At 38.1% G+C, this 19,716-nt stretch overlaps 2 protein-coding genes across 3 annotated transcripts in view; one reads left to right on the forward strand and one right to left on the reverse strand.

Moving 5' to 3' along the window:
- Positions 1 to 326: 326 nt before the first annotated feature.
- Positions 327 to 5,778, forward strand: mex3c (mex-3 RNA binding family member C). 2 transcript variants are annotated; one of them, XM_084414414.1, is made up of 4 exons: positions 327 to 459; positions 579 to 1,084; positions 2,594 to 3,738; positions 4,020 to 4,292. In XM_084414414.1, exons 2-3 carry the CDS (start codon positions 607 to 609, stop codon positions 3,727 to 3,729), a joined length of 1,614 nt encoding a protein of 537 aa, XP_084270540.1. In that variant the 5' UTR covers positions 327 to 459; positions 579 to 606; the 3' UTR covers positions 3,730 to 3,738; positions 4,020 to 4,292. The 2 variants fall into 2 exon arrangements, with proteins under 2 accessions (XP_084270540.1, XP_084270539.1); XM_084414413.1 differs by having other exon boundaries at positions 2,594 to 5,778.
- Positions 5,779 to 8,441: 2,663 nt separating this feature from the next.
- smad4b (SMAD family member 4b) overlaps positions 8,442 to 19,716 on the reverse strand; it is a 13,451-nt gene continuing 2,176 nt past the window's right edge. The window contains exons 2-11 of the mRNA XM_084414415.1: positions 19,049 to 19,371; positions 18,155 to 18,329; positions 17,993 to 18,022; positions 17,156 to 17,368; positions 16,892 to 16,996; positions 16,077 to 16,127; positions 15,146 to 15,329; positions 13,799 to 13,967; positions 10,976 to 11,114; positions 8,442 to 9,208 (exon numbers count right to left, since the gene is read on the reverse strand). Of these exons, the coding sequence (XP_084270541.1) occupies positions 8,997 to 9,208; positions 10,976 to 11,114; positions 13,799 to 13,967; positions 15,146 to 15,329; positions 16,077 to 16,127; positions 16,892 to 16,996; positions 17,156 to 17,368; positions 17,993 to 18,022; positions 18,155 to 18,329; positions 19,049 to 19,288 (1,518 nt within the window). The 5' untranslated portion in view covers positions 19,289 to 19,371 and the 3' untranslated portion in view covers positions 8,442 to 8,996. The remainder of the gene's footprint in view (positions 9,209 to 10,975; positions 11,115 to 13,798; positions 13,968 to 15,145; positions 15,330 to 16,076; positions 16,128 to 16,891; positions 16,997 to 17,155; positions 17,369 to 17,992; positions 18,023 to 18,154; positions 18,330 to 19,048; positions 19,372 to 19,716) is intronic.

Consider the following 19,716-nt stretch of genomic DNA (forward strand, 5'->3'; position numbering starts at 1 on the left):
AAGTATCTTATGCTCATCAAACCTGCATTTATCAAAAATACAGAAAAAATATTATTACCATTTAAAAGGACTGTTTTCTGTGTGAATATATTTTACAATGTAATTATTACTGTGATCAAAGCTAAATTTTCAGCTTCCTCCAGTCTTCAGTCTTCAGTGTCACATGATCCTTCAAAAATCATTCTAATATTTTGAATGGCAATAATATTTCACAATATTACTGTTTTTTTTTTTGTTGTTGTTTTTTTTATCAATGAAATGCAGGCTTGATGAGCATAAGATACTTTTTTTTTATGTTAAAAAAGGCTGTTAAAACCTTGATCCGCGCCGGCGTGTGGCGCTGTGCGCGAGGATCAGCTGTTCACAAACATGCGCGAGAATCCCCGAAGAACCGTAAACAAAGAGATCCAGTAGAACAGGGTCACGGAACCACATCTGCCGCTGCTGTAAATACCAACCGTAAGTTTAAATACACTTAACACACTTTATGAATTGCATTTTCTGTATTTCTGTACACTTGAATACAGTAACAGAAGAGCTTTGCCGTGACACTAAGTTTGTTTATGTGTGTCCCGCAGTGAAAGCAGGACACGTTGTTGGTCGAGCATGCCCAGTAACGCAGCTCAACTCTTGGAGTCAGACGATACTGAACCGGACCTCCCGGTACTGGTACCGAACCTGAGCGGGTTGAGCCTCCGGGATGACGAGAGTCCATCAGATCCACGTGATGCTCCTCATCTGGGTGTCCTGGGTGCGGTGTTGGACCTCCAGCCCCTGTCCCAAACTAGATCAGAGGAGGAAAACAGCACCAGCAACAATATTATCAGACATGATGCTGATCTGGACCAGCTGAGGGCCCTGGCCCTCACAGGCATGGAGGCACCGGGGACGGGTGGGCTCTTTCAGGATGGGCTGGGCGAGTCCCAAGGCTTCCACCAGGTTCAGGGGAGGATGATGATGGCCATGATGATGATGCAGGAGGGCGAGAGGTGTGCACTAAACACCAGGAGGAAGAGTGTGAACACAACAGAGTGTGTGATGGTGCCCACATCTGAGCATGTGGCGGAAATAGTTGGCCGACAGGGTGGGTTTGTTTGCTTGTGTCATGTTTAATATTCTAAAATTGTGACTCATTTTGTCTCACATTTCAGCCAGAGCAGGGCTTAACATTAATGGTTTCTTTCTGTGCTGGGCCTGTTGGATTAGTGATTCAGGTTTGAACTCGCCCTGCTGATATTTTCATAGACCTCACCTTGGAGAGAAAAATATATATATTAGGGCTGTGAAGCGACTACACTTTTTAATCTAATTAATTGCACAGTGTGACGATTCATTAATCTAATTAATCGCTAATTAAACACACATCAAATTTGGCTGAGTAATTACCCCCAAAATATAATTTAAAGTCATTATTGGGTTAAATGGGAAAATCTCAAATAGACATTACAAAATGGCTCTCTCTTTATGAATGGACCACTGAATCATTGGTTCACTCCTGTGATATTGCATAACTGTATCATGATATAAATATGAGACAAAAACTCATAAAGGGGCATTTTTGCCCTGATATCTTTCTAACTGCAGTCAATAGGCTTCATCACGCACGAGTTGTTGCCCTGCTTCATGTTCATCACCAGCATCAACTGTATGAAGTGTAAGATGAACTACGTAGGTCTGGGGTGGGGTTGGGTCCATTAAACGTGTTAATAATTTTAACACGTTATATTTCCCCATACCTAATTAATTAAACTAACACGTTAAACCGACAGCCCATAAGCGTACTATAAACACATATGTACAGAAATAAATTAAAGTATAAAACTTATTTTAAAATGTAATAATTATTTAAAAAACTACTGTTTTTACTTTATTTTTCATCAAATAAATTAAATTCAAATGAGCAGAAGAGACAAAAACATAAAAAAAATCTGAATTATTCCAAACTTTTGACCACCACTATTATATATATATATGAACTATGTAAAATGATAGAAACTGTACTAAAAAAAGTTTAGTTTATTATTAGTCATAACAAATTGTGAATTGTATGGGCCAAATTTTCAATATCAGTGCATTTCTAATGAAATCTTGCTGAAAATGGTTTTAATAATATATGCTCGAACTGACCTCATTGAACTGTCTGTTACTATGGATTACAGCTGGCCCACTTATCTGTGATGACGTGATGTTTAGTCACTGCACTGTATGAAAACAAGTTGTGTAATACAAGTGAACTAGCACACTGACAACACCAGGTTACACTTTATTTGACGGTGACATTGTTAGATTGTAATTACATATTTAAATACTGAGTAATATTAATTAAGTGCATGCAGAGTTAGGATTGGGGTTTAGTTGAGGGTTTGTAATTATGCATAATTAACTGTTAATACTATTGTAAGTACATGTAACGAGGACACTAAAATAAAGTGTTACGCAACACCATCTATATTAGTATTGACCAATCAACATCAAGGACTGCTCTAATTATGCCTGAGAGGAGATCACTTGTCTATCAGTGTGATTGATTGATTGATTGATGTCTACTTAAGCTAGCAATGTGCTGACTTGTCTGTATTTCTGCTCTCTTCAGGTTGCAAGATCAAAGCTCTGAGAGCAAAGACCAACACTTACATCAAAACACCCGTCAGAGGAGAAGAACCAGTGTTCGTAGTGACCGGACGAAAGGAGGACGTCATGACGGCGAAGCGCGAGATTATGTCAGCGGCCGAGCATTTTTCCCTCATCCGGGCGTCTCGGAACAAACTGGCGCCAAACGTTGGACACAACAGCGTCCCTTGCCACCCGGGACAGACAACCATCCAGGTACGGGTGCCGTATCGAATGGTTGGGCTCGTGGTGGGACCGAAAGGAGCGACCATCAAGCGGATCCAGCAGCAAACCCACACCTACATCGTCACACCGAGCCGTGACAAAGAGCCGGTGTTTGAGGTGACCGGCATGCCTGAGAACGTGGATCGAGCGCGCGAGGAAATCGAAGCCCATATTGCTCTGCGTACCGCGGGAAACGTGGACACCAGCGCAGACGACGACGACTTCCACTACAACGGCACCGACGTAGGCTTCGAGTCGGGAAGCAACAGAGCCTGGCTCTTCTCCGGCGGCGTCTCAAACTTCAACAACGGCAGCTTCCACAGCAACGCCGCGGGATACCGAAACGACAGCTCCAGTTCGCTGGGAAGCAACTCAAGCGAGTCGTACTACAGCGGGAAAGGCAGCGGAGTGGCGGATCTCAGTCCCGGCAGCACCGGCGGTACGTTCTGGTTCGGCGATTCCCAGCTTCCCTTGGGATCTGAAGATTCGTCTGGATACGACGGGCTGACGATGACGGCCCCGTCCACCAATCCACTGTGGAGCACCTTCGATCGGGGAGGCGCGAGCTTGCCGAACACGCCGAGGCTCTCGCCATCCCTTCTCGCTCGTCTGTCTCCGCCTCTTCCGGAGGCGCTGGATCATCATCATCATCATCATCCGCTGGTTCGGCTGGTGCAGGAGAATTCCCAGAGTCTCCCGGCCTTTGGTACGGCGTTTTCCCCGTCCGGCGGCGACAGCACGGGCTCCAGCTCTCCGCCGGACACGCGCGCCTTCCCCAAACACAGCCAGGTTCCCGCGTGCGTACGTTGCGGAGACAATGCGGCGGCGCTCGTCCTGGGAGGGCAAAACCTCGTCTGTTTGGAGTGCTCCAACTCCATCCTGCAAAGCGTGTAGAGAGCAAGAGTAAGATTTGGGATCACAGAGTAAACTGGTTTATTTTTTACATTGATAAATACTTCTTCCTTCTTTATTATGTTTAAATAACTGGGAAATGCAGGTTTTCAATCAATTCATCTCAAAGATTTCCCCATTTACATTTAGCTGCTACGTCGTTCTTACGGCAAGCAGTGCTGGGGTTTAGCAGCGCTAAATCGTGTTTTGTTTTTTGTTGTTGGTTTGTTACTTTGTTTTTAAGGTATCGACTCTGTTTTTACATTTTCATGTGCCTGATTCCATGACGGTAGCGGTGCGCGTTGGCGCTGTTGCTGGAAAAGCATCCGTGGCCTTGAGTTTCTGTTTTGCAACACTAGAGTCAAGAAGCGTGCGATCATACAAGAGCCGTCCTGACCTCCACGACCCTGAAGCCTGCACTCCATGAACATTTAAAGAGCGCTTGCACATCGTCATTAAACGAAAATCTTGCAAAAATTGTTGCATTGAATTGAACGTCACATTTTAGATCAATTTAAACATGGTTTCCGCTTGGGTAACATGAATAAAACCCCAATTTCGCATTCAATTCATTCAGTAGCTGTGTTTCCATCCACGTATTTTTAATGTGAATTTTGGGATATCGCGTAAAAAGATGCATATAAAATGTGCATAAAAACTTGTGCACTCAAAAGACGTATCTTTTTTTTTAAATTTGGTACGAAAACGTGCGCATAATAAACTACGATGAAAACAAATGAACTAAATATAATCGTGATTGCGAAACGCGTGACTCAACAGATAATGTGATTGGATAACTGAACTAACCGGTGGATCAATCTCATTGCACACCATCTAAAATATTGTTTTAATCATTCTGAAATACCTGAGCCAAAGTCCGTCATCAAAATGATTTGGCTCACATGATTACATTCCCAAGCATCCGAGCACAAGATAACATGAAAGCGTTTGTTACAGTGTTTCGTCTGCATGCTCTGATGCACAAAGCAATTCATTATGTTGGGGGAAGAAAAGAGTCCTAGGCTTCCCTGGTTGCAGCAACTCTTTATCAGTGTATTGATACTCTGCGCCAGTTTCACAAGATTTAGTTCTCTTGAACGCATACGACGGACACGGCTTTATTCGTATTCCACTTCGATTCGCAAAACACGTATAAATGTGGTCGATTGTTTCACGAATGAGGCCCTTTACATTACGGCGTGTGTCCGTAACGACTCCTCTCATTGCCTTAACTGAACGGGTCGTGCCGGGCCAGCACGGGGAGTCGTACCGAGAGGAACGGGGCGTTTAGGACCTGAGAGAAGCGATTCTGTGGACGAGAACGTGCTATAAACAATCCCTTCTCAAAAGTGCAGGCTGACACGGCTAATGACGTCATTATTTCACAATCACCACTAAACTCAGAGAAACCAAGGCATCCATAACCTCTCAAGATTCACTTTGACAAGTTTTTTTTTATATATATATATATATACAATTTTGTAGTATTTCTGTAGTCTATATTTCATATTCAAATACATATATATATTAAGATTAAATATAAGACTATTTGGCAAGCAGTCGGCTGCTGGTTGCCATAAGTATTAGCTTGTAGTGTTGACGTTAGGTACTATAGAGCAGGAAAGAGCACACCTGCATGATTTATTATCTAACGATTCCTAAATCGCAACAAAAAAGCCAAGGATCCAATATATATATAATATATATATATATAAACGCTGCATTAGGTCTGCATACTACCACATTATGAACAAAGTAAAAGTCCTATGTTAAACATAACTAGGAATTTTGTTTATCTAAGGGATTTTTACCATCACACTGCAACAATGTTTCTGTATTTGATAATTTTATTGTTCTTTTATTATGTATATACACATATGCAGGGACATGATGGCATATAAGTTGTATTCAAATTAAAAAATATATTTTATGATATGGCCTTACTGTCCTGTGGCCAAAGCACTGATATTATATATTTGCTGTAAAAAAGAATTAAGATTTTTATTTTTCTGATATTAAAGTTCCTTAATAAATTGTTTCATTTTAAACTCACTTACCGAAGTGCTCTGTGTGATTTGGGTTTATCTTCAGCCAGGTTCATCCGTATTTTTATGGGCTCAACATTAGTATTTATGATCAAGTTATTAATCAATTTGACTACAGTGGAAAAAAAGATGCAATTTTATATAGTAACCAAACGTAAAAAAAAATACAAAGCAGATCGTCACATTTAATAGTTTCAGAGAGAACGTTTTCATTGTTAAATTACACTAATGATTGAAAGTAATCAAAATTATGGTATTCTACAGTGTTTCAGTCATATGGTGATGATATCAATCTTCTGTTGATCAGATAAAGTCATTATGTTGATGTACATATCATAAGAACATTAACTGAAAAACACTAATAAGTGAAGAAACACACTGGAAAATCTTCTCCTTCAACCTGAACAAGTCAACCAGGCTCAACAAGTCACTCATTCACACACACACACACACACACACACACACTTCAACTGTCCCTCTGGTTGAACTTGACACGCAGGCTCAGAATGGGACACTAGCACGCAAACTACACACTGCATACTTGCTTGTTTTTTGAAATATGTGAGACGGTTTGTAATATACAATGCTAATCATTTAACCCTCTGGTGCTCTTCAGTTGTTTAAAAAAAAAAAAAATTATATATATATAATTATTATTATTATTATTATTATTTTTACTTTGTCGGAATGGTATGAAACTTGGTAAAGATTTTGGCACTTGCTATGCGAACACAGAAAAGCTGATTCGATCCTGAATAAAATAGTTACACTTGTTTTGTCTGCAGTCAAAAATGGCGGCATTGGAAACGAATTTCATCTAACGGTAGCGGAAACGTTTGGTGCGCACAAACAAAATCTTACTGAAAGCTAATTGTTTGAGGTATCAAACTCAAATTTGAAACACCACTTGTTTAGATCTATGGCTTTGATTTTCTCGCAGTTTTAGAGTAAACATGTTTTGTAAAATACATTTCCTATAAAATTTGAAAATAGTATTTTTGTGCATTGTTATATAACCTATAACTTTTTTACGTTCACTTTTTTTAAACTTCACTTCAGCAATAATCTGCCAAGTGTCTTCTTTAAAAAGAGACCAAACTGAAGTCTGTGCTCCGCAGCATTCAAGATTTATGACAGTTTAAGCTGGAAATGTCATTTTCAGGTCTATGCTCAAAAAGTGAATCAATTAAATACCATAAAATCCCCTAAAAATACAAAATATATATATATATAAAAAAACATCAAACTATAATGTAATACATTCATTTCATCAGGAAATTCAGTCAATTTTGACTGGCATGCGAGGAGCACCAGAGGGTTATTAGTTTGTTATATAATTGTCAAATTGAGTCAAGTTACATTAGCGAACATTAATTTAGCGAATGGTATCCAATTATCATTTTGAAAACTAATGCAATTGTTGCATTTGTCATCTTATTTTATGTAATAATATATTTCATTTTTGGCAGTCTGAAATAGTCAAGAATGAGAAAATCATGGCTCATATTACTTCGGTACTTCAATATTACTTTAGTCGTACTGAAAATAGAAAGTCAAATAGAGCATTATGCATTGTTCATAAATGCACTGCGAACAATATACTTACTGCATGCTCCAAAATATTAGTATGCCATTCTGAACACACCTTCAGATTCAATACTGTTGCCAATTGTTTGATTATTACAGGCCAACATGATCATGCATCACTAAGAAAAAAGATGAACATATGTGCATACAATAAAAAGACAAGACAAAACTGGTTAGTACAAAAAAAAAATCTGTTTTTCAGTATTCAGGATATCTAAACCACCTGAGCTAAATGGAGTTTTATATCAAAGAAAAAATGCATTTCTAAAAGAAATCATATTTCATGTCTTCTAATAATGTGAAAAATGCGCAGAAAAGAAATCTTTACACCAAACAAATTCAAAGTTTGAAATCTAGTTTACTGCAAATTCCCATTTAAAGTGACAACAGAATCCCAAAGTTCACTGAGACAGTCCTAAACACTTCACTTCAGTCTGTTGTCACTTCATATGCTAATCTTCAGTAAAATACAAACTTTTCAATCGATCTTGAACCGTGAAATTGTTTGGTGTTTGGATTTCTATGCACCCAGAAAATACTTTTCATGAACACACTGGTGCAGGACTTCTTCATATTGTCTGATAGTGTAAAACAGACGTCTAGAAGCGAGATGAGTCTGTTTTTGTCTGCTCTCTGAAAGAATCAGCCATACTGAGACAGAGAAAAGCTCAGGGAAAACAACCTTTACAAGTGATATAAAGTAACCGAGTGCTTGATATAAATGAGTGAACGTTAGTGTTATAAAAAATACTGCATAGCAATTTAAAACACAGATACACAACACACACACACACACACACACACACACACACACACACAAAGGACAATATTCTGGCCACATACTCACCGCAAAGATATGGAAATGCCAAACACAAGCTGAACAAAATTTTGTGCAATAGCTATAATATTCATGTATGTATTTCATGAATTGCATTATAAAACCATTTTTAGTTCAATTGAATGCAACAATTTAAGTAATCCCGAATTTCTGTATAACTTCTGTAAATATGAGAACGGTCTCATTCATGCAAAACGAGCAGAACAAATTTTGTGTCATAAAACCATTCTTACACAAACTGTTTACAGAGGAATAGTTTTATGAACCATCGGCTGTTTAGTTACGTAATTTCTCAGTAAATAGTTGGTAAAAACCATAATTTACAAACTTTCATGAACCATCATTTATGAATGCAACAATTTATATTCAGAATTTTTGTGTTTGAAAAACCTTTCAATTCAATGCAATAAAGGAAAATGGTTTTACGAACTATGACGAATGACAACATGAATGAATTTCTTAGTAAATTTTTCATAAACTATGTTGTATAAATAAAAAATTATTATTTTTTTGCACATGGTTCATCTTGTGTTGCACAGAACATGATTAATCTGTATTTGGCTACAGTGTGTATGTGGCCACTGTATAGATCCGACTGATTTAAACTCACGACGACACCGGATTAAATGCATGTAATTTCTAAACGTCTCCAAGCGAGTCCATTTCTTGTGTGAACATCAAAAGTGAAGGTTTAAAAAAAAGGGTCGTTTCGCTGCGTTCTGATGAACAGTTCTGTTTGATCTAGTGCTGTTTCGTAGCATTGCTGGTCTAAACGGACCACTGTTCTGAATGTCCGGTCATCAGTCCAGAGGCTGCGGGTCGGCTATAGGCATGGTGTGCAGAACCTCGTCCAACAGCTGAAGGGCCCGGTGTAAGTGAATCTCGATCCAGCACGGGGTCTCCTTGATGCTCTGGCGAGGGTAATCAGGACCCCAGCCCTTCACGAAACTCATGCGCAGAATGCAGAGACGCCGCAGGTCGTCCACACCGATGCCTGCCGCAGCAGACAGACCTGAGGAGAGGTGGACCGGATGAAAATCACTTCTCAAATCACAAATGTTAATGGAAATTAATATCATGAAAATCATTTGGTTCCGGTAGTTTTGTTTAAAAAAAGAACAAAACATCATGAAATTAATTTGGTTCCAGTATTAAAAAAAAGAAGAAAAAAAGAACCGTTAACGGAACTGAACGTCATCATCAATAAATGTTAACTGAACCGAAAGTCATGAAAATCATTTTGGTTCCAGTATTTTTCTCAAAAAAAATAAAATAAACAATTGAGTCATGAAAATCATTTCATTTGGTTCCAGAATAAAAAAAAAGAAAAGAAAAGAAAACTGTGAAAATGTTATGAAAAGTATTTGGTGCCAGTATTATTATTTTTTTAAAGAACTGTTGACATAACCAAACGTCATGAAAACTATTTGTGTCCAGTATTTATTTGAAAAATTATATTACCGGTACCAAACATCATGAAAATCATTTGGTTCTTGTATTTGTTTTAGAAACAACTTAAAAGATAATTGCGACTTTTTATTTCACTATTGCGATATCACTCAGAATTGCGAGATATAAACTTGCAACTGCAGCGAGTAATAAAGTCATAGCAACTTTCAGAGAAAAAAAGTCAGAATTGTGAGATAAAAAGTGATAAAAATATTTTTTTATTATTCAGTTGCGGAAACAAGCTTCCATAGAGCGTAATGAATATCATTTGGTTTCAGTATTTTTCAAAAAAAATAAAAATAATAATTACCAGAATTGAACATCATGAAAATCATTTAATTTGGTTACGAGTGTTAACAGAACTGAATGTTATGAAAAGTATTTGATGGCAGTATTTTTTAATAAAAATAAAAAAAGAATTGACACTGAATAAGTTCTCTAATAATAAGATTTTATGGATTATTCCACAACTACAATCTTTCAGTTAATAGCCCGGTTTGCCACACGCAGCTCTGATTGGGCCTCATTAATGCCTGGTTCAGATTACACGATTTTAGCCCGATTTTGGCACGATCCGTTTGACGTAAGGTGTCGTGGGGATTCGTAAACGACAACGGGCGTCGGGACGCAAGATTCGATCGTTTCATCGCGTCTACGATGCTTCACGACATCGCAATAAAAAGACTAGCATGTTTAATTTTGTGTGTGTGTGTGTGTGTGTGTGCGCGAGTGAGCGAGAGTGAGTGTGTGTGTGCGTGAGTGAGTGACAGTGAGTGTGTGTGTGTGTGTGTACTTGTACAACTATCTTTGTGAGGACCAGTTTGAGTTTTAGACCATTAGAGTGAGGACAAAGAGAGTAAAGTGAGGACATTTTGGCCGGTCCTCACTTTCTAAGAGCCCTTTAAAGGCCTGTTTGAGGGTCAAGACTTGGTTTTAGGGATAAGGTTATAATTAGGTTAAGGGTAGGGTTAGGGTCAGGGTTTGGGTTAGGCACTTAGTTGTGATGGGTAAAGTTAGGGTAAGCGGCTAGAGCCTGCATTGTGTCAATGAATGTCCTCATAAAGATAGATGTACAAGAACGTGTGTGTGTGAGTGTGAGAGTGAGTGAGTGCGTGTGTATACGTGTGCGAGTGAATGTGTGTGTGTGAGATGGCACTCGATGACTGGTCAGAAAGCAGCGTGTAGTCTGACATGTTTCTTGTCCAGGACACGACAAGATTTTAGGAGTCAAAATCGCGTAATCTGACACAGTGACTATCGTAACAGACAAAAAGAAATGGTGTATTCTGAACCAGGCGTAATAATGTCAGAAAACAGATGAAGGCCTCACTGATAGCAGGGGCGATGCCCCCCACAGAGCCGGGTCCCGGGATGTTCCCCGCCACCGCTGCCGCCTGCGCAGACGCTGCAGCCTGAGCCGTCGCCGCCTGCTGCTGCATCTGCCGATGACACTGACGCAGGTCAAACACCTGCACACACAACACACACATTAAACCGGAGGCTTTCAGCACTGGCTGGACATCTTATGCATCCGCTATTCCTGCTGACGTGCATCTTGTGTTAGTTACAGCCATGTAAAGGACATCACATCACATAGGATGCACACTTGTTAGTTACACTGCACTGAAACGACAAACACTACGAAAAAAGATGACTTTTTAAACGTGCGGCATAAATTAATTTACACAAATTCATAGTGAAATATTCCGTTAAATGCTGCTGTTGACTAGGTTTTGACTTTTTTCTAATTTTATTAGTTGCACTTAGTGTCCTTGTTTTACTTGGGTCAGATAAACATTGATAACTACAAACGTAATAGTTGAATATTTAATAATTATTCATTATTATAACTATTCTGACAATAAAACAATAATATGAGTTAATATTATTATTTAATATTATTAATATTCTGATAGTAAACAAATAATGCTGTAATATTATTATTTCATATTATAAATAATATTCTAATAGTAAACATAAATAAGATTTAATATAACTTGTTTTTTAATATTACTAACAGTACACAAATAATATAATTGAAATTATGTCATATTATTACAATTCTGATAGTAAACAAATAATGATATAATAATAATATGAGTTAATATTATTATTTAATATTACTAATATTGTGATTGTTAAGATAACAATAACATTTAATATTACTAACAGCACACAAATAATTTGATTTAATATTATTATGTAATATAAATATTCTTGTAGTAAACAAATATGATTTGACATTATTTAATACTACTAATTTTCTAATTGTAAACATAAATATGATCTAATATTATTTGTTGTTTAATATTACTAACAGAAAACAACGATTTCATGTGTATTATTAATATTCTTATAGCAAAACATAATGATTTAATATTATTAATTATTAATTTATAATCAGTATATTAATATGATTTAAAATTATTAGTTATTTAATATCAAATAAATATTATAAACAAATATTGTGATTAAATATTTTATATACATTTATTATACAGTATATATATATATATATAGCCTTAAATAGGGTGAGTTAAACAAGGTAATGAGACACAGGTGGATGCAATCAGGGATGATGAGGCCAGGCAGAGAGTTATGGGAAATGTAGTTTCATTAGGGAATGACAATAGTCTGATGTGGAGTGCCCTCTGGTGGCTCTCAAGGGCACTCCAGCTGGTGACCGTTACAGTGTAAATGACGGACACTTTACTATCCCATGAGGCCACGGGAGAGGATTTGTGAATGCAGTGAAGTGACGTAACTGACGCTGGTAGGTCACATGATAATGACAACATGGAGAATAGGTAGTATGTCCAGATTACATTCACACTATATATAGAGCATACTTTTTAGCAGTCATGAAGTCATTACTTCAGTAAGTATCTACTTAAGAGAGTATGCGATTGCAGACGCAGCACAAGTCACTTCCAAATCTTGAAATCTCAAAAACCGCTTGCCGAACTCACAATTAAAGGGATGGTTCGGAGTAATTTCAACTTAGGGTCCTTTGCACCATGACCTCGAGCCAAACACCACCCCCAGAAGCCTTTTTTCCCCTTGGTCGAACATTATTAAAGTTAGAGCTTATTTAGAGATATCAGCCGGATGGCTTATTGCAGGCGCTAATGGATCCAAGGTTGTATCTCGTAAATGACCCCACTAATAATGCCCAGAATGGTACCAAACTTCTACAGTAGTACAAATAGGTTCTGTACTCATAAAACGAGGCATTGGAAAGTTTGCAAGTACATCAGGAGTTTATTTAAATAACAGTTGCCTGACGGCTCATGCTACCGCTAACCCGGATGTCAAGTTTTTTTATTTTTTTTTTATGTTGACAACTTAGTGTTAACAAATAATTGTTGCAAACTGGTACTACCAACACAATATTAGTGCATTCCTGGAAATGGGCATTGTTACACTACATCCTTATGCAACACTTTCTGCCAGGACTTTTACGGGCTTTTCCCAAATCACGTAAGTGACGTCGACGTCCGGGTTAGCGGTAGCAATAGCCATCAGGCAAGTGTTATTTAAATAAACTCCTGATGCACTTACAAACTTTCCAATGCCTCGTTTTATGAGTACAGAACCTATTTGTACTACTGTAGAAGTTTGGTACCATTCTGGGCATTATTAGTGGGGTCATTTATGAAATACAACCTTGGATCCATTAGCGCCTGCAATAAGCCATTCGGCTGATATCTCTAAATAAGCTCTAATTTTAATAATGTTCAACCAAGGAAAAAAAAAATGTTTTGGGGGGGGTGTTTGGCTCGAGGTCATGGTGCAAAGGACCCTAGGTTGAAATTACTCCGAACCATCCCTTTAAATAACGTATTTCAAATCAGCAACGACATCTGACATGATGAACTGTCTGTCACATAAAAATGTGGTTTCTTATAAGTAATATGAGTGCACGTCTTTGTGTATCTAAAGACTTTGCTAACTATTAGCATGGCTACCTCTAAAAATAAGTGAAGCTTGACTGGAGTTTGTCTACTTTAAATCAAGAGTAGCTTCCTCACACAGCCGTACTCATACACCATTATGCTACTTTAAAACAATGCCAGCATTTTAGCATGGTGCTGTGTGTCAAGAAGTTAATTTAGTTTATTCGTGAAGGCTAAATAACAGGTGGTTGTGTTACCTTGATGTAGGCACTGGGGTAGATTTTGTGGACGGCGTCACCCGGAGCTCGTCCAGCCTCGCGGTCCAGATAATAACTCTGAACAAACACAGCGTGATCACTGAGGCAGCGCACCCACACGTCACCCTCTCCTTTACACTCCAGCTGAACACCTTTACCGATATGAAGCCTGGAGGAGACAACAACAGAGAGAGCTTGACTTGTCTGCAGTTAAAGGCACACTATGCAGTTTCCGTTTTCCTCAAACGGCGACCCCTAGAGTCGCTGTGGAGTACTTGTATTTAACGTTACTGTGGTAAATACCACTCACGCAGAGCCGTCTCTGCACTCTTCCGACCGCGCTTTCTTTGTCGACTCTGCCATGATTCACGTCTGAAATGCGTGCTAGTGTCTTCCATAGAGGCTGCTTCATATGTTGTTGATGTATGTGACGTCGTGCCGTAAAGCAAGTCGTGATTCTCGCGAGATTTGTCAGGGCGTCACCTCTCAAACTTGCATTGCTGGCGTCCCCCCCCTACTTTGCTATCGGGATGATTCGCCCTGCTACGAGTTCGTTTACCATCGAAATGATTTCGAAGCTTTTATATTAAGGTACAAATCTTGCATAGTGTGCCTTTAAGAAGGGAGAATCATGGGTAACGATGAAACAAATAAGCCAGAGCTGCAGGACTAGGTAAACTGAAGGAACAAAAATTCCAGCATCAAGTAATTTTTCTGTTCCAATTATAAGTAAAATATCAGTATCACAACCATATTTTATGTTTAAAGTAGGGATATACCGAAATTAAAATTCTGGGTCGAAACAGAAAATTCTGGATGCACTTATGGACACAATTATTTATTTATTATTTTAAATTAGATTTTTATTGTATAATTGTACTAATATAATAATTTTTTATTAAATTCCATATTTTTTTTTATTATTATTTTCACTTAAACAGAAACAAAATAATACAATAATATGAATAATTGAACAAAAAATAACTACACTTTTATTCAGTTATTTATTTTTATCAAATTATTTGAATCAAATGTATATTTTTATTTTATTTTAATCAATTTATTTATTTTATTTTAATCCTATTTTTATTTATTTATTTTTACATTTTTAGACTGCTTTTCTAATTTTTATTTATTCAAATCAAGTTTTATTTATTTTAATTGATTTATTTTGAACCATTAATTGTTACATTTTTATTTAAATCAAAAAAAAAAATTTATCCATTTTTTTAATGAAATGTGTTAACGTATTATTTATTTATTTATTTATTTAAATCAAATGTTTTACTTTAATCGAATGTATTTTGTTCATTAGTTAACCCCTGCACTCGTGATGTAAGGCAATACCTGGCTCTCTCGATAGCCTCGGTGCGGTGGACGTTACTCAGCTGGCCGAGACAGAAGCGATCTCCACCCGAAGGGTCCACATAACCGTCCACCGTTACGACGGGACAGTTGGAGGGCACCTTAAACGTCTCGCCCACCTGAATGTCCATCTCAAAGTACGCGATCGAGCACCAGTAATCCGGAGCTGAGAGAAACACAAAGAGAAACAGCACAGTATAATATGAGTTCTGAATTATGCATATTTAAAATACTAGAAATGTTAAACCATGGCTGCATAATATTTCGATCACTTCACTGACGATGGGAAAGTAAATGCACTGCTGTACGTAAGAGGACATTACGGTAGCCATACTACAGTTTTGCTGTAGCTCAACTAGAGATGAGCGGCACTAGCGATGACAAGGTGATGAAGTACTGGTAAAATGAAGTCCTCCACCTCTGTACTGCAAGGGGTTGTGGGAAATATTAGCCCATAATTCATCTACAGATACACACTTTTTAACCATACATGCTACAAGTACAAAGGAATTATTTGAATTAGATTTTATATTTATATTTTCTGTTTTTATTAAAAAATGTTGTCATTTCTTTTTAGTTTTAGTTTTTGAGAAAATTACTACTTTTAGAATATTTTGGTTTACTTCATTTTTATTTTAGTTTTAGCTATAGTTCAGTTGTATTTAATTAATGTCCAGTGATTTTCCTGCTAAACTTAAATTAGAAATGTTTCCTTTGCCAACTAACTGCAATACGTTTTTCATCTAATATTTCTATTTTGTTTTATTTCATCTTTATTTCAAATAACAAAATAAGTTTTCAATGCTTTAGGTTTAAGCAGTTTAAGTTAACGATAATAACCATAATCCTTATCTCACATACAATCCAGTTTCTATAGTTTGTGAATCGGAGATCAGCCTGTTTTATTCCTTACTTGGATGTGTGGATATGGGCGGCTGGAACGCCAGCTCATTGTGGACTGACCCTGAGAAAGACAGAAAAAGAAAAACATTTAGGGTGCTTCACACTGCCAGTTTAGTTCGAAAACTGGACACGGTTTGCATGAAAAAATGGTCTTGTGAAAGTTGTCATTTCGCAGCGGGGTACTGAACCTGAAACTGCCTGAAGGAGGTCATCTGACAGCCATTTATAGTGGTGTCCGAATACATAGTAGAGTGCACTCATTCAATCCCATAATGCACCGCAATTAAAAGTGTATATGCCCAATATGCAGTGTGAGAGTCATGCCGAATAAATTCCTGTGTCTAACCAGAAGATGGCGCCTGAAGGTGACTCAGCCATAAATGTATTGCAGATATCATTAATGTTTAATAATTTAATATACAACACAATTCAAGAAAAAAAAATCTTATTTGAAGGAGAATACCAGAAGGCCAAATCCTGACTGGATGCGAGGAGCTGAGGATGGAGGAGGGTAATTCGCTCCAGAGCAATGCAATAAGCTGCTGATAACACTGAATGGACCTTATATATATATATATATATATATGGGGATGCAATGATAGGCGTCGTATTCCTATAGGAACACATGGATGAGCTGAGAGTCAGCTGACCTGCCAGAACTGACGCTATGCTTGATTTGTGCTGACGTAAGATGAACGCAAATGCACCGGGGTTCGATAGAATCGAGTGTACACCAGACGAACGCTGCGGGGCGCAGCAAACGTGCCCGGTGTGAAAACCCCCTTAATGAGAGCAAAGCAGACAGTGATGTAGTCAGTCACTCACAGTACTGGCCCGTGTGAGGCAGGGGAGGGTGGTGCTGCAGGTGCCCGTTCTGATGGGGGATGCTGGGGGGGAAACTACTTCCTCTGGGCCATGAGCTGGGGGCATCTAATGGAGGAAAACACACAGATATCATACGGTCATAAAACAATATCATTACACATGGCATTTATCTGTGCTTTGTTACTGTTATGACTTTTCTTTGTTCATAAAAACCAATAAACAAAGTGGCCGCTGGTTGCACAAAAGGATGAAATGACGCCTTACTGGTTGGACCGGCAGCCATACTGGTGAATGCAGAGGTGGAGGCGGAGCTTGTGGAGTCAGCTGGGGGCAGGAGGGCGGGGCTGTTGAAAGCGTCGGGTGGAGCAGAGGAAGTGGCAGTGTGTTGGATGGTTTGAATACTATGACCTCCATCAGCAGACGAATGTGACGGCTGACCCTCAAACTCATTCTTCACCACGAGCTCTCCACTCGGACCTACACATCAATGTGAAAAATGACTTATTCACTAATCTGCATCAGATCATTATTCCAAAATAAATACCATTAAGAAACAAAATATTAATTATCCGGCTTAATTCACAGCTACTTAGAAAATAAAGTACATAAATGGACATGAAATATTGATTTGAGTTTAAATTATTTAACTACGGCAGAAGAAATAGAGTGTGGAGTGATATGAGAGAGACTGAGGTCGGTTTAATTTTTTTAAAAGGCAAATTTATTTGATTGAAAATACATGAAAAAACTGTAATATTGTGAAATAGTGCAATTTTACATAACTTTTTTATTTTAATATATTATTATAAATTCTGAAAACAGTTTTTGCTGCCTAATATTTTTGTGGAAACCGTTTTTTCGGGATTCTTTGATGAATAGAAAGTTCAAAAGAACAGAATTGAGACTATTTTTTTTTGTAACATTACAAATGTCTTTCTTTCAGAAAAAAAAAACTTTTGAATGGTAGTGTTTAATTACACAGTTTAATATTATTTTACAACTCATAAAAAAAAAAAAAAAAAAATATATATATATATATATATATATATATATATATATATATACACACACATATAGTAGTCTATAAAAGTGCACCCTTACCTGGGCCGCCCAGAGTCAGGACAGACAGATCTGAAAATGACAAGACAGAAAGAGACCATACATTATTAGAAATAATAAGAATATGACATGAACATGGGCACTGGAAACATTTTTACCATGACAAAGTTTCAAATCACAGCAAGACAACAGAAAATAATTCACCGATGCTTGGAGACACGACCCTCTCATAGTGATATGGGTTCACACACACATTGTCGCATTTCAGGTCAAAGGCAAACTGGCAGTACTTCACGTGCTTCAGCTCGTTCTTGTGCAGATCGGGCCATCGCCACAGCCGTGTGTATATGACATGAGGAAACCCTTTACGACCGGCCACCTGAAGATAAGATAAAGCACAGAGTCTCATACAAGTAACTTCCTTTTCTAACATCCAAGATAAACTTAAAGGAGAACTCCGGTCAATTTTAACATTGAGCTCATTTTTTTGTACATTTGGAGTGCTGTCAGTACAGAGAACAACGACAAAAATCGGTGTTGCCTACACCGAGTTATTCTATTTTTAAAATTTGCACCCTATTGACTTCAATGGGGCAAGTAGTAAGCCTGCTTTTTAGCCTCTTAACATCCTTTAAGTCCACAGTAGTCGATTGTCGAGTTCACGCGCGTGATCATAGGTACTAAACCTATGCGCGTGAACTCGACAATCGATTACTATGGCCTTCCACCGAAAACAGGATGTAAACAAAGGTATGTGCGCTGGCTGAATTAACTTCATTTTTATTAATATCTCTAACATCTACTGCAGTCAGATCCACTCGTGTTCACTCGGAAGGAATCACTCACATTTTCTGTGCACTTGTAATGACACTTAAAGGATGTTAAGAGGCTAAAAAGCAGGCTTACTACTTGCCCCATTGAAGTCAATAGGGTGCAAATTTTAAAAATAGAATAACTCGGTGTAGGCAACACCGATTTTTGTCGTTGTTCTCTGTACTGACAGCACTCCAAATGTACAAAAAAATGAGCTCAATGTTAAAATTGACCGGAGTTCTCCTTTAAGACCGTAAAATGGTGTGTTGTTCTGGAGAAACAGACCTGCAGTCTCCCGTCTAGCGTGCGCTGTATCGTCACACATTTACTGGGATGAGCTCCGTTCGTAGTGATGGCAGTGATCAGTGAGTCCAACTCATCTTTCTTCTCTTTCAGCTTCTTCACCAAACTTTCAATCGCTCGTTTGGCGAAAGTCTCGCTCTCTCCTCCCTGTCGATGGCACATGAGACTGTGGACGATGCTCAGACAGGCGTCATTACTGGTGGGTGTGCTGGAGATGGACATGATGCTGGAATACACTCAACGTCCTTCAAACCTCTCGAGCTCCTGTCTTCACACCTTGATGTTGAGACGTGATCCACGCTGTCCTAAAAAACACAGAGAGACTGTCAGCACGACTTATTCACCATGAAGCAAAAACTGACCATTCTTCTTTTTTTTTTTATAGCACATTGCAGTATTGATTTTTTTTTAAATTCATCTTTAATCAAAATAACTTTCCCTTCCTCTTGATGTGACAACCTGTCACTCACATCACATCAGCAATAGTAAACGTCAACGATCCAATCAGTTCCTGACTGGAAAAGTCCCAGCCTACATTTTTCCTTGTTCATGAAGCGGTTTCACTTGGACATACGTCACAATAGGGAAGAAAATATGATTGTCTACGAACCTCTGTTTAATGTCAACTTTAAAATGAATTATTTTTACAC

The sequence above is a fragment of the Rutilus rutilus genome, assembly GCF_951802725.1.
Source record: "Rutilus rutilus genome assembly, chromosome: 7".
In the NCBI taxonomy this organism is placed as follows: domain Eukaryota; kingdom Metazoa; phylum Chordata; class Actinopteri; order Cypriniformes; family Leuciscidae; genus Rutilus; species Rutilus rutilus.